This window comes from Anomalospiza imberbis, chromosome 16 (genome assembly GCF_031753505.1).
Source record: "Anomalospiza imberbis isolate Cuckoo-Finch-1a 21T00152 chromosome 16, ASM3175350v1, whole genome shotgun sequence".
Lineage (NCBI taxonomy): Eukaryota > Metazoa > Chordata > Aves > Passeriformes > Viduidae > Anomalospiza > Anomalospiza imberbis.
In genome coordinates this window covers 16,287,501-16,300,023 of record NC_089696.1, presented here as the reverse complement: position 1 = coordinate 16,300,023, position 12,523 = coordinate 16,287,501, and the positions used below count along the sequence as shown (strand labels likewise).

Below are 12,523 nucleotides of genomic sequence, written 5' to 3'. Positions count from 1 at the left end.
GACCTGGGGGCTCTCATGGACACCGAGCTGTCCCTGACCAGCAGTTGTCACTGTGCCACTCCTTGTGTCCACTCGGGGACTCCCCGCTCGCTCCGGCACAGCGGTCGGCGGGGGAGGTTGTGACGATGGTGGAAGTAAGGAGCAGACTCCAGTCGGGGGTTAAGTCCAGGTTTATTGAGGAGATCTCTGGGCAGATCCACAACTCAGGGGAACCAACCAACCGAAGCACCAGACTGGGCTGTGCAGCACAATATAAACGGGGGTGGAATCATGGGGGGAGATCACCCACCCACCCATGGGAATGTTCGGGGGAGTGGAAGGTGGGGAGACAGACACATGGGGAATTCAACAGGGGAGGTGGAAGGAGAGACCCCTGGCCCCCGTCCAATCACTCGGTGCCCTTTGTGGAAGGTTCTGGATCAGTGGGATGGGGAGTCGAGTGATGGACAAGGCACCAGGGAGGGGACAGCGGAATGATCCAGCAAACTGGGGAGAGATTGACATCAGGGAAGGAGGAGGGGATTGACATACAAGGAAAGGGGTAGTTCAGGGTAAAACCGTGGGGGAAATGGGGGTAAAGGGATGAATCAGAACGGGTACAAAACATGAAACCTAAAAACACAGTACAACAAGCAGTGTGTCCTGGGGACCAAGGAGGACAGTGGTGTCACCACGGAGAGCATCTCCAGCAGGTCAGGGAGGGGATCCTTCCCCTCTGCTCAGCCCTGTGAGGCACTTCTGGAGAGCTGTGTCCAGCTCTGTCCTCGGGACAGCAGGGACATGGGGCTCCTCGAGCGAGTCCAGCAGAGGCTGTGAAAATGATGAGGGACTGGATCATCTCCCTGACGAGGAAAGGCTGAGGGAGGTGGGGCTGGTCAGCCTCAAGAGCAGACACAGCTGAGAGGGGCCTTACCGATGTAATTCTCTAAAGGGGGTGCCAAGAAGATGGACCGGGCTCTTCTCAGTGGTGCTGAGCAATAGGAGAAGAGACTACGGGCATGGCAAGTTCCACCTGGACACGAGGTAGAGCTTCTTCCCTGTGCAGTGACCGAGCCCTGGAACAGAGTCCAGACAGGGTCTGGAGTGTCCCGCAGTGGAGGTGTTCCCGGCCGGACCGCCGCTCCCGGCCCGGTGCAGCCGGGACCGCCGCTCCCGGCCCGGTGCAGCCGGGACCGCCGCTCCCGGCCCGGTCCAGCCGGGACCGCCGCTCCCGGCCCGGTCCAGCCGGGACCGCCGCTCCCGGCCCGGTGCAGCCAGGACGGCGGCCCGGGATCGCCGCTCCCGGCCCGGTGCAGCCGGGACCGCCGCTCCCGGCCCGGTCCAGCCGGGACCGCCGCTCCCGGCCCGGTCCAGCCGGGACCGCCGCTCCCGGCCCGGTCCAGCCGGGACCGCCGCTCCCGGCCCGGTGCAGCCGGGACCGCCGCTCCCGGCCCGGTCCAGCCGGGATGGCGGCCCGGGACCGCCGTTTCCGGCCCGGTGCAGCCGGGACCGCCGCTCCCGGCCCGGTGCAGCCGGGACCGCCGCTCCCGGCCCGGTCCAGCCGGGATGGCGGCCCGGGACCGCCGCTCCCGGCCCGGTCCAGCCGGGACCGCCGCTCCCGGCCCGGTGCAGCCGGGATGGCGGCCCGGGACCGCCGCTCCCGGCCCGGTGCAGCCGGGATGGCGGCGCGGGGCGCTGCGGCCGCCGCCCGGCAGAGGGCGCTGCTGCAGCCGCCGGTGCCGCCGCGCGGCGCCCGCCGGGACAGCGACGATGGCGGCCCGTGTCCTCTCGTCCTGCGCCCGCCGCCTGCTGCCGCTGCCCGCCCGCCCCGCCGCGCTCCGCTCCCTCCGCCGCCTGCCGCCCGCCCCGCCGGGCCGCCCCGCGCCGCCCGCGCTGCTCCGGCTGCCGCGCGTGGCCACGCCGCTCTGCCGCGGCTTCTCCGAGCTGCCGCCCCTGACCTTGGCCGACATCAAGGACCGGGTGCTCTACGTGCTCAAGCTCTACGATAAGATCGACCCCGAGAAGGTGAGCGGGACGGGGGGAAGGCGGCCGGGCCGCGGGCTCCGGTGTAACGGGAGCTGCCGCCCCGGGCACGGCCGTGCCGGGTGCCCGTGCCCCGCTGACCGCCGTGTCCTCCCCAGCTCACAGCCGAGTCCCACTTCATGAAGGACCTGGGCCTGGACAGTCTGGACCAAGTGGAGATCATCATGGCCATGGAGGATGAGTTCGGTAACGGCGCCCGGGGTGCCCGGGCCTGGGAGCGGCGGCACCGCCGGCCTGTGCCGTGTGGGGCAGGGAGAAACGCACGGAGCAGGGCCGACCCCGGGAGCAGGGCAAATCCCGGGAGCAGGGCAGACCCCACAGAGCAAACCCTGGGAGCAGGGCCGACCCCGGGAGCAGGGCAAATCCCGGGACCAGGGCAGACCCCGGGAGCCGGGCAGACCCCACAGAGCAAACCCTGGGAGCAGGGCAGACCCTGGGAGCAAAGCAAACCCCACAGAGCAGACCCCGGGAGCCGGGCAGACCCCGGGAGCCGGGCAGACCCCGGGAGCAGGGCAGCCCCCACAGAGCAAACCCCGGGAGCAGGGCAGACCCCACAGGGCCAGCCTTGGGAGTACAGCAAACCCCACAGAGCAAACCCCGGGAGCTGGGCACCCGCAGGAGTCGGGAATGTGGCCCTTTGCTCCGGAGCTCAGCCCCTTTGGAAGCAGGAATTCTCTCCCACCTCCTACAGGCACCAGCTGGGAGGGGGAAAGGGGAGCAGTGAGTGCTGAGCTTGGCATCACAGATCAAAAACCCCAGACAGTCCAGGTTGGTTTTGCTCACCAGAATTCTTTTCATCCTTAATCCTAATAGAGGGGGGGAAAAAAAGAGTTTTCTCCTTATTGGTTTATATTCCGAATTTCTTTTTGTTTCCTTTGGACTTCTTCACGCTTCCCGCTAAAGCTCATGAATTCTGGAGAAGGTGCCTGAATGTCACCTTGGGCCGTAGGTGTCCCTGGGGTTTGGTCACTCTCTGAGCCCAAGGTGGATGTTTCACTCTTGGAGCCTTTGCTGGCAGCGTGTCTGTAATCCCCAGTGAGCTGTGAGGGTAGGCAGGAGCGCTGAAAAAGAACATTTCTGTGCAGTGACTGACATTTCTGGGCTGTTTCTGCCCCGTTCCACCGCCGAGAGCCCTAGTGCCCTGCCCTGCTGTTTGCTCCGTGCCAGCACATGACAGCACGCTCAGCCTGACGGGCTTCAGGTGCTGCCTGGAGGTCCGGGAACGTCCCCCTGCCACACACGGGTGTCTGGGGGGCTCTGGGAAGGCACTGGTGGCTTTAACAAGGCACGAGGGGCGCTGGCTCCGGCTGTGCCTGCCGTGTCCCCTGTCTGGAAGCAGTGTCACTTTGGGCAGTGCAGTGGCAGCTCTGACTGACACAGCAGCCCCTGCCTGCGTGTCCCCTCAGCCACCAGCCATGCCCTTCTCACCCTTGCTCCCTTTTCCATTGGTTTTGGGCTAAGTGTGTGCCCTTTCTTGCAGGATTTGAAATTCCTGACGGAGATGCAGAGAAGCTGATGTGCCCACAGGAGATTGTAGATTACATTGCAGATAAGAAGGATGTTTACGAGTGAAGCAGTTGCTCAGAGGTGAGTTCAGAGGTGCTCTGAGGGTGCCTGGGCACGCAGCGGGGTAGGGGCAGGGCAGGGTGATGTGTGGCACAGGCGGGAGAGCCCAGCAGCTCGGGAGGGAGCTGGCAGCAGCTGTGGGTGCCAGCGGGGAGGGCAGGTGGGGGTGTTTTCCTGGGGCACCTGCAGCTGGAGAGAGGATGTGGGGCTCAGCCTCTCCTCTGGTCCTGCCCGGCACATCCAGCACTCGGCTCGTCCCTGGGGCAGCAGTGGGGGTGGCAAATTGCTCTCAGCCATGGCCCCCATCTCCCCGTGCCCCTCGGCCCCGTGCAGGGCGTGCGGGGGCACCGCAGCCCTGCCACCGCTGCCGTTTCCTCCGCCACAGCTGGGAAGGAAATGGGCAGGAAAGGGTTATAGGAGCGGTCCGGGAGGGCTGCAGGGGAAATGAGGTGGCCTCAGGCCAGCCTGCAGCACTGATCCACATTCTTGCCAGTTCCTGTGTGGCTCCAGGCTTCCCTCCAGCTCCCTGGGGTAGGGGGGCTGCGACCCTTCTCTGTCCAGGGCCAGGGTGGGAGCTGTGGCCTCTGGAGAGAGCTGGGGGCTCCTTCTGAGCCTGTGTTCAGCGCTCAGCGTGTCCTGACCCACTTCTGTACCTTTGAATGCTCGATGGGATGTTAAACGTGTGGATTTTGTTTTCCCAGGAGTTGTCCCACACCAGGACTGGGCTGGTGCCGGCAGGGATGGACGGGAGCACACACGCTGTCCCACCGCGGCCTTCTCTGGAAGCTGCACGTGGATGTTGTATTTAAAGCTGTCTGAATGTGTTGTCCTTTAAAAACAAGAAAAAAAAAACAGGAATAAAGAGTTAAGACCATTCTGGTGGTGGCTGTTCTGTCTCACACAGTGGGTGGATCCTGGTGGTGGTGTTGGGGTGTGAAGGACACTCTGGGGACCCTGCCCTGAGATTTGGCTCTGCCCTGCATGCTTGTAACTGTTTATTTCATCAGTGCTGATAAAAACAACTTCTGTGTGAAAGGCTTCTGCTTTCCTGATGAAAAATAAGGGGGGGAATGATTTTCCTGCTGCTGAACAGCAAATTCACGTTGCTGTTCCTGTACACCCGGTTCATCTCAGCATGGGAGCCTTGGTTTAACCCTCATGAGGCAGGAACGGGTTATTTCTGAGCACTGCACAGTTTTCCCTCAGAGCCAAGAAACACTGCCATGTCACAGCAGCACTGCCAGGCTGGGAGCCAAGGAAGTGTCACTGGATAACAGAGCCTCTGGCAATGGGGGAGGTAAGGATGGAAAATGGAGCAGAGGCTGCAGTGCTGCACATGGTGCTTGTGTTGTGGTGGCGTGTTCCCAGGAGCTGCACCTCACTGGGAGATCCCTGGCAGACCAGTGGCCCTCTGCCTCCGGGGCCCAGGTGTTGTTCTCACTGTGCCCTTGGAAACTACTCCATGGCCCCACAGCCTGGCTGAGCTCTGAGGCATTTTCTGAGCTGCACAGCAGAGCTGGGGCCGCACGGTGGGCTTGGCTGCGGAGCCTGTGGTGGTTTCCCCGCGGCGTGGACACAAGGTGTCTGATGGTGGGGAGTGGTCGCTGGGGTCCCTTGGGTGCGGTGACCCTGAGGGATGTGGTGAGGGACCTGCAGCCAGAGCTGACGCCGGTGTCCTGGGAGAGCCTTTGTCCTGGCACGGCTCACAGAGTGGGGACAGCCGGGGCAGAGCACGTGTCCCGGGATGAACCGGTGGGAGGGGGACAGGCAGGGGCTGTGAGTCCCCCGAGTCCCGCAGGCGGCGGCTCCGCGCTGAGCACCGGGGGCCGTGCCGAGCTGCCGAGCCCCGGTCCGCCCAGCCCGGAGGGAGGGAGCTCCGGGGCCGCCGCTGGTGCCGGTGCTGGTGCCGTGGGGCGGGTCCGGGCCGGGGGCTGCGGTTCCCGGCGCCTCCGCCCCGCCGCAGCGGGGGCGGGCGGGGGCTTCCTGCCGCCGCCTGGCAGAGCCGCCCGCGCCGCGCCATGGAGCGGCTCCGGCTCCCGCTGCCCCGGCTCCGGCCGCCGCTGCCACGGCTCCTGGCCGCCGCAGGTGAGCGAGGCGCGGGGAGGTGGGCACAGCCGGGAAGGGTCCCCGGTCGCGCTGCTCCCTGGGCGGGAGATGCTGCGCTCGGGGGGCGGCGGCGGCAGGGCCGGTGCATCCCGGCGGCCCGGAGGTCTGCGGCGGCGGTGGGGCCGGTACCGGCACCGGGCGAGTCCGTGTCCGCGATGGCGCTGGGGCTGGGGGCGGCGGCTGCTGCTCGGTGTCACTGGGACCTGCCCCGAGTGGGCCCGGCCGCGGGGTCCCGGGGCGAGCGGGCAGCGGGGCGGGCACGCCGGCGGCGGCCGCGTGTGTTCTGCGTGTGGCCGTTCCGTACCGTGGCCATTCCGTGCCAAGCTGTGCCACCAGCCCGGGCGACTCCGTGGCCTCGAAGGCGGCGGGTGCTGCCCTTGCGGCAGCCCCGGTGAGGCGCTGGGAGAGAGCGGGCCCGCCGGGCTCGTGGTGACCCCCGAACAGTCCCAGCCCCACCCGGGCGGTGACCACCCGCCCTGGCGCCTGCTGAGCCACCCACTGTCCCTGGAGAGGAGCCGCCACGGGCCCCGCAGCCCTGCCCGGAGCGCTGCTCGGGCGCTGGCGCCGTGCCTTGCCCGCGGAGCCGCTGGTGCCGGTGCTGGCACGTGGCGGATGCGCCGCGGGATGATCGGGATGGTCACTCTGCCCAGGACGGGCAGTGAGGTGGTGGGGCAGGACTCAGCACCGTTCGTTGGGACCTGGACACGTGGTTCCCAGCTGGGTTTGGGTTGCTCTGGAGCAGCTCCTTCAGCAGAGCCCCCCACGGTTAACAGAAGGCAGAAAGAGACCCCCACCCTCAGCGGTAGCTCCGGGGTCGGGGCCCGGTGCTGGTGCAGGATGCTCGATGGCCCGCACTGGTGCACGCTGCTCCTCTCCTTCTCTCCCAGTGCTCGTGGAATGCTGCGCGCGGCTTTGCCCGGCTCTGGACAGCGGGGCGGGCTCCGCTCTGAGCGCTGCCGACCCCTGCGCCCACCTGGGCACCGCGACGGGGGAGCGCTGCCACACAGGTACTGCGGCCCCTCCCGCAGCCCTCTGGGGCTCCGTGTGCCAGCCACGTGTGCTGCGGGTCGCTGGGCCCCGGGTCCCGCGGTGGCTCGCTGGGTGCCGGCCGTGGCTCGCTGCTGCTCAGCGTGCGCCCCCTCCCCTCTGCCCGCAGGTCGCCCGCAGCCGGGGGCTGGCACGGGGCATCCGCCGACACCAGGGGCCGTGGGGCAGCTGTGGACAGAGGCTGAACTGCTGCCCTTCCCTGGGACCCCCGCCGGGACAGCCGAGCTCTCCAGCCCGCAGGAGAGCCCCAGAGGCCCCGGGCTGGGCAGGGAGGGGACAGGGCCGGCGGTGCAGGGGGGCACAGCCACCGAGCCCACCCTGGTCTCTGCAGGCAGGGAGCAGCCATCCCCGGCCAGGCTGGGGGTGACGGCTGCAGGGGCCCCAGCCCCTGGGGAGGTGGACACAGATCCTGCAAGCACACACCCCCCGGGCACTGCCCCTGTAGGACGTGTGACAGTGGAAGGTGCCACCACCGTGCAGGGGACAGTTTTGTATTCACCACCCTCCACAACAGTGCCAGGTTCTGCCAGGGGACAGTGGGGGTCCAGCAGCACCCTGCTGGGACAGAGGGCCATTGGGACACCCCTCGTGCAGAGCCAGAATGACACTCTCCAGCTGGGTGACAGCAGCCCAGGGACCCGCCCGAGCACCGTGCTGGCCACTGATAGCTCAGCACCAGGGACAACAGGGACATCACCCTTAGCTGGGGGGCTGCAGAGGCTGTTGACCCCCTCAGGGACACTGCAGGGGACACACTGGGGCCTGCCAGGGCTGTCAGGAGGACAGAGCTTTGCTTCCCATCCACGGGAGGGTCCCCGCTCTGCCCCTCACCCCTCTGCACTGTCCCTTGGCCCTGGTGGGAGCCCTCTGGCCAGCACGGCCTGGCCAGCTGTGGGGACAGGCCCAGCCTTGCTGCCTGCCACACGCAGGGGCTCAGCTCTGCCTCTCCCCACCGCCATGGCCAGCACCCCAGAGGTGACATCTCCTGGCCAGGGGGGAGCTCTGGACCTGACCACAAGGGTCTTGGGCCCACCTGGCAGGGGGGCTCCCCCTGAGCACGGTCACATCCCCCCGAGCCCATCAGCCATCCCAGAGCAGCCCCCTGGGCCCCTGGCCCCTGGCAGCCCCGCTGTGGCACAAGGTGGGGTGACACACGCCGGTCCTGGATCCTCCCACATCCCCTCGTCCCCACAGTCTGGCCCAGCCAGTGGCTCTGCTGTGACCCTGCTGTCGACCCCGCTGCCCTCCCCAGGGACCAGCTGGGGGGTCCTGGGATTCAGCCCCACTGTGGGCACCCCTCTAGGAGACCCCTCCCCAGGGCTGCCCCATTCCAGCTCGAGGGCGGGTCCTGCTGAGAGCCCTCCATCCCTGCGGGAGACCCAGGTGGGAGTGGGCAGCCTGGCACCCCCCTCAGCACCTGGGCCTCCCCAGCAGCCAGCTTTGTCCCAGCCTGCACCTTCCCTGGGACCAACCACTGCTGTTGGTGTCACTGCCACCATCACAACTGCCACCAGCCCAGAAGGGCTCGGGGACATGGGCACAGTCACAGCAGAGCATGCTGCTGTACTGCAGAGGCATGTGCAGGGGGTGACAAGGGGATCCCCAACTCATGTGCCCACTGTGATGCCCGGGCCCCCCCAGCAGCCCACGGATTCCCGTGGTGGGGGCCCTGAGTCCCCCCCAGCTGCTGTGGACACAGACCTGGCCCGGCCATCGAGCAGCCCCAGAGGGAGGACAGACACTGACAGCCCCCAGGTGACTCTGGCTGGGGTGGGTAGGGCCCCCCAGGTGTTCATCGTGGACGATCAGCCCCCGCTCCTGAGAGGTGAGTCTGAGGTTTCGGGATCCTCTGCTGGGGCACGGCAGGAGGGGGAGGTAGAGGTGGCTCCTGGGGTGGGGTCATGACCCGCTGGTCCCCATGTCGTCCTGCAGCATCCCTCCTGCGCATCCCCTGTGAGCTCGTGCTGGACATGGCGTTCGTCCCGGCCCTGCAGGACCCCGGGTCCCAGGAGCGCCAGGAGCTGCTGCACAGCTTCAACCAGACGGTGAGTGCGGGCCGGGCCGGGCCGGGCCGGGGCTGCTCCGGGGCCACCGCGCTCAGCTCCCGCCGCCCTGCGCAGGTCACTCCCCGGTTCGCGGCGGTGCCTGGCTTCCTGCGGCTGGAGGTGACAGCGATCGGGTGAGTGGCGGCACAGTCCCGCAGCGTGTCCCGCTCCCCGGCACGGCGGTACAGGGGCTGCCGCTCGCTGCGGGGCCGCAGCGGTGCCGGGGGGCAGTGCTGGGCCGGGGGTGCGGCGCCCCCAGCCCCGGCCGTGTCCCCGCAGGGAGGGCAGCGTGGTGCTGCGCTACGACGCGCTGTTCGCGGCGGAGCAGCTGCCGGTGCCGGGGCTGGACGAGCTCCTCGAGGCCGCGCTGGGCTCTGCCCGTGCCCGGCCGGGGCTGGCGGTGGGCACGGCCCCCGTCCTGCGCCACGTGGCTCTGGGTGAGTGCGAGGCCCTCCAGGGGCCGGGGGCTGGTGGCAGAGTGGGCGCACGCTGGGCAGGGAGGGGTGACACGGCTGGACCCCGTCCCTGCAGCCCGGCCGCTGGACCCCTGCGCTCTGCTCTTCGCCTGCCCGTCCGGCTTCGCCTGCGTGTCCAGGGCGGACGGGAACGTGACCTGCACCTCCCTCTGCCACCGTGCCTACTGCAAGAACCACGGCATCTGTTCCCACGCCCGCGACCACCAGCCCCGCTGCCAGTGAGTGCCCTGGGGACAGCCCGGGGTGGCGGGCACTGTCCCCCTGGCGCTGATGGACCCCTTGGTGCAGGTGCCCCGTGGGCAGCGATTTCTGGTTCATGGGGCTGCGCTGTGACTACCGGGTGACACAGCAGGGCCTGCTGGGCATGGCGGCCGGGGTCCTGCTCAGCATCGTCCTCCTGGGCGCCGTCCTCGCCGCCGTTGCTGTCCGCCGGTTCAAGGCGCTGCTGCTGGAGGCCAGGGCCGACCAGACCCGCAGCAGGTGGGAGCACGGGGCCGTGGGGGCCCGGGTCTGTGGGCTCCGGAGGGTGGGCACTCCTGTCCCTCCGGGGGTGCTGGGGGCGAGGGGCGGCAGGGAAAGCCATGGTGGGGTCGCTGGGCTGGGGCTGAGCTCTGCCAAGGAAAACAGGGTTGGGAATGGGATAGCGGCGGTGGGAGGTGCTGGGGTGGGGCAGCACCTGCGGGGCTCCCAGAGCCACGGCAGTGCCTCCCGGCCGGCCAGGGATCCGGGGGGTGTGCGTGGTGCCAGGGGATGCTCCCAGCTGCGGGAAGTGGGGTGCAGCCAGAGAGGCCGGCTGGGGGGCTGTATGGGGCCGAGGCAGTACTGAAGGGCTGTGGGCTGTGCTGCTGTGGACAGATGTGTGAGATGTGCTGATCAGCTCCAACTACACGGTCCCTGGGACCCCTGAGTGCTGCCCGTGGCACAGGGTCTGCCTGCCCCAGCGTGTCCTGCCCATCTGGGGGGGCGAGTGAGGCTCTGGCACAGCCCTGGCAAAGCAGCTCAGTAGGGAACGGGGCTCTGCTCTCCTGGCCCCACTCACTGCCTGTTTTGTAATGTGCCGTGGGGATTGTTCCCGAGAAAACCACTGAAACAGCTGCAGCCACTGTGAGGCTGCGGCCAGAGGCTGATCGGTGTCACGGGCTGTGTCCCCACCCTGGGTGTGCGGCTGGGCCCTTCCCTGGACCCAGGAAATTTGGGCAGAAATCTGCGATCTGTGTTGTCAAGCAGTCACTGGGGCTGTGTGCTCATGTGCGTGCACATGTGTGCCTGCCCTGTGTGTGTGTCTGTATATGTGTGCACAGCTGTGTCTGTATATGTGTGCACACCTGTGTGTACCTCTGTGTGCACACCTCTGTGTGTGTGTACCTGTGTGTACCTGTGTGTGCACACCTCTGTGTATGTGTAGCTGTGTGTGTGTACCTGTGTGTGTGTAGCTGTGTGTACCTCTGTGTGCACACCTCTGTGTATGTGTAGCTGTGTGTACCTGTATGTGTACCTGTGTGTATGTGTAGCTGTGTGTGCACACCTGTGTGCACCCGTGTGTGTGCACACGTGAGCCTGTGCCCGTCCTGCCCGCAGCTACCGGCGTTTCTGCCGCCTGGACGACGTCTCGGCCCAGTACTGGTCCCGCTCGGGGCTGCCCTCGGCCAGCTCGCTGGACAATCCAGCCTTCAGCAACTCGGAGGAGCTGCTGCACCTGCAGGTCCTGGACGGCGGCCGCTGCGGCTGCCGGGGGCACTCGGCCGTCGCCGACGGCGCCAAGCGGGGCCCAGCACCCTGCGCCCACCCACAGTGCCAGCCCAGGTAGGGAGCAGGGCCCGGCCCGGGGCTTGCTCGGGGGGCTGTGGTCACTCTGGGAAGGGGGGGCTTTGGGGCGCACGGAGCCCTGGAACCGTGTTTGCAGCCCTGCCCAGCCAGCGGCTGCTCCTCCACGGACAGTGCCGGGAGCTCTGACTACCCCCAGCTCTTGGAGTTCACGGAGCAGCACCTCATTTTATTAATTTAATTTAATTTAATTTAATTTAATTTAATTTTTCTCCCATGGGAGGAGCTGTGTGTGCTGGGACTGCTCTAAGGGAGGAGAGTTCACATTTGCAGGAAAGGGTGGCTCTGTGTGCTCATGGGAAAGTCAAATCAGCTTCCAGGGGTGTCCACGGAAAAAGAGCCCTGCAAGTTTCCAGTTGTATTGGCAAAGGGCAGGACGGGCAGGAACACCCTCAGTTGTGGGCCTGGGGGGATCAGGAGCAAAGCCACAGCTCAGGGTGCTCCCTCAGCTCTGGGCCCGAGCTCAGCACTGCCCCAACAGCGACTTCATCATCCCTGGGGCACGGCACAGGGTCCCTGTCTTGCACCAGCCTGACTCTCACCCTCTTCTCTTAACTACCCGTGGATTCTTTTCCCAGTTTCCATTGCGACTGGGACGCCAGCTCCAGCAGCATGAACGACCCCATGGTGGACTCGGGGAAAGCCAGCGACATCTCGGTGTCGAGCTGGCCCATGGAGCCCATCCAGTGGGCTCCCTTCCCTCTCCACCAGCTTTCCAGGCAGCGACCGGTGAGCCAGGGGCCGGGGAAGGGCTGGAGGGGCCGGGGCGGGTGTGCAGGGGGTGCAGGTGCCCCAGGCTGCACCCTGCCCACCCCAGCACGGGAGGGGGACTCCAGGGAAGCGCTGGGAGCTGTCCCTGGCTGGGGACAGCAGCCCCCAGGGCACAAGCCAAATTCCCTCTGTGCAGCCCAGGGCCCGCTGGCCGCAGCCGTTCTGCGAGGGGCTGGAGCTGGGCACCCTGGAGCGGAGCTGGACGGCCTGAGGCCACGGAAACAGATGGACACGAGGTTCAGCGTTAAAACCAACCACATTTTATTTCCACGTAACGAGCTCAGTGAAGGAATCCACACACTTGGACGATACAATCAACGCGGGTGTGATGTCAGTGATGTCAGTCCCAGCAGGGCGGTGCCTGCCCCGCTTCCCGTCCGGGCCTCGCAAGCTCTGGCTGGGACTGCGGGCTCCAGAGCAGGCAGATACAGAGAGGTGTCAGGACACACAGTGCTGGCATCCACCAGGTCATGACTTCTGGGGGCAGTCTGGGCAGGAAGGCTGGCGGTTCTGGAGGGCACATCACGCTCTGGACGCAGCGGCTCTGCCCCGCGGCCGCCGCAGGAGAGCTCAGCCACGCCGGAGGGAAACACGAAAGCGCTGCTGCGTCGTTCATCATGACTCATGTCAGTGAGGTATAAACACCGGGATGTTGTAAGCATTAAA

General features: G+C 66.9%; 2 protein-coding genes across 2 annotated transcripts in view; both read left to right on the top strand.

Moving 5' to 3' along the window:
• Window positions 1–1,719: 1,719 nt before the first annotated feature.
• On the top strand, window positions 1,720–4,462 carry NDUFAB1 (NADH:ubiquinone oxidoreductase subunit AB1). Its single transcript, XM_068207364.1, has 4 exons — window positions 1,720–2,004; window positions 2,121–2,208; window positions 3,503–3,609; window positions 4,290–4,462. Exons 1-3 carry the CDS (start codon window positions 1,750–1,752, stop codon window positions 3,592–3,594), a joined length of 435 nt encoding a protein of 144 aa, XP_068063465.1. The 5' UTR covers window positions 1,720–1,749; the 3' UTR covers window positions 3,595–3,609; window positions 4,290–4,462.
• A 1,154-nt stretch (window positions 4,463–5,616) lies between these two features.
• LOC137483890 (uncharacterized) overlaps window positions 5,617–12,523 on the top strand; it is an 8,543-nt gene continuing 1,636 nt past the window's right edge. The window contains exons 1-11 of the mRNA XM_068207349.1: window positions 5,617–5,673; window positions 6,582–6,701; window positions 6,851–8,566; window positions 8,674–8,786; window positions 8,862–8,920; window positions 9,066–9,223; window positions 9,318–9,480; window positions 9,551–9,742; window positions 10,841–11,065; window positions 11,665–11,815; window positions 11,994–12,523. The exon at window positions 11,994–12,523 is cut by the window's right edge and continues 1,636 nt beyond it. Coding sequence (XP_068063450.1) covers window positions 7,699–8,566; window positions 8,674–8,786; window positions 8,862–8,920; window positions 9,066–9,223; window positions 9,318–9,480; window positions 9,551–9,742; window positions 10,841–11,065; window positions 11,665–11,815; window positions 11,994–12,068 — 2,004 coding nt within the window. The 5' untranslated portion in view covers window positions 5,617–5,673; window positions 6,582–6,701; window positions 6,851–7,698 and the 3' untranslated portion in view covers window positions 12,069–12,523. The remainder of the gene's footprint in view (window positions 5,674–6,581; window positions 6,702–6,850; window positions 8,567–8,673; window positions 8,787–8,861; window positions 8,921–9,065; window positions 9,224–9,317; window positions 9,481–9,550; window positions 9,743–10,840; window positions 11,066–11,664; window positions 11,816–11,993) is intronic.

Excerpts from the sequence above, each read along its gene's own strand:
- NDUFAB1 (XM_068207364.1), top strand. The coding sequence starts at position 1,750 with ATGGCGGCCCGTGTCCTCTCGTCCTGCGCCCGCCGCCTGCTGCCGCTG. Across the intron at positions 2,005-2,120 it reads ATAAGATCGACCCCGAGAAG|CTCACAGCCGAGTCCCACTT; the intron begins GTGAGCGGGACG and ends TGTCCTCCCCAG. Across the intron at positions 2,209-3,502 it reads GGCCATGGAGGATGAGTTCG|GATTTGAAATTCCTGACGGA; the intron begins GTAACGGCGCCC and ends CCTTTCTTGCAG.